This window comes from Myotis davidii, unplaced genomic scaffold (assembly GCF_000327345.1).
Source record: "Myotis davidii unplaced genomic scaffold, ASM32734v1 scaffold164, whole genome shotgun sequence".
Classification (NCBI taxonomy): domain Eukaryota; kingdom Metazoa; phylum Chordata; class Mammalia; order Chiroptera; family Vespertilionidae; genus Myotis; species Myotis davidii.
Window position 1 is genome coordinate 238,344 of NW_006296417.1, and position 716 is coordinate 239,059.

A 716-nucleotide genomic window follows, 5' to 3' on the forward strand; every position below is an offset into this window, starting at 1 on the left:
CTCCCGCCACGTGGGGGGGTTGGGGGGGGACTTTGCTTCCCCCAGGGCCCGTCTCAAGCCAATGCGATCCCTCCCGCCAAGTCGGGGTTCAGTTCCGTGGCCCGAGCCATCAGCTTCCCTGGCAAAAGCGTCTCCGAAGGGAAAGGGTGCTCTCCGCATGTGTCACCCTGAGCTGGTGGCCCCCCTGTCAGGCCGCGGTTTTGTCTCCGGCTGTGCCAACGCCACATGATGCCCCCGCGCTCGGCGGTGCCTTCGTCACGGCCACAGACCGTCCTGAACGGCCCTGGGAGAATCATTATGTGTCAGATGCCCCGGGAAGAGAGACAAACGCGGGTGTTATGTAAACGAGAGAGAGAGAGAGAGAGAGAGAGAGAGAGAGAGCGCGCGCCAGGCCTCAGATTGTGCTGATGGTCACTGGTTAGAACATGGTCTTGTGCTGAGAGGCGGATAATTATTGCTTTTAATTAAGATGGTTTTTTTTTTCTGGGGCAGTCAGCACCACTCAGTCATTAAAAATGGTTTGGAGCCCTGACCGGTGTGGCTCAGTGGATAGAGCATCAGCCTGCGGACTGAAGGGTCCCAGATTCGATTCCGGTCAGGGGCATGTACCTTGGTTGTGGGCAACATCCCCAGTAGGGGGTGTGCAGGAGGCAGCTGATCGATGTTTCTCTCTCATCGATGTTTCTAACTCTCTATCCCTCTCCCTTCCTCTCTGT

The 716-nt window shown here is 57.4% G+C and overlaps 1 protein-coding gene across 1 annotated transcript in view; it reads right to left on the reverse strand.

The window, feature by feature from the left end:
- Positions 1-53: 53 nt before the first annotated feature.
- Positions 54-716, reverse strand: part of LOC102764475 (neuronal acetylcholine receptor subunit alpha-7) — a 17,870-nt gene continuing 17,207 nt past the window's right edge. Inside the window, exon 8 of the mRNA XM_015569097.1 lies at positions 54-273. Within this exon, the coding sequence (XP_015424583.1) occupies positions 54-273 (220 nt within the window). The remainder of the gene's footprint in view (positions 274-716) is intronic.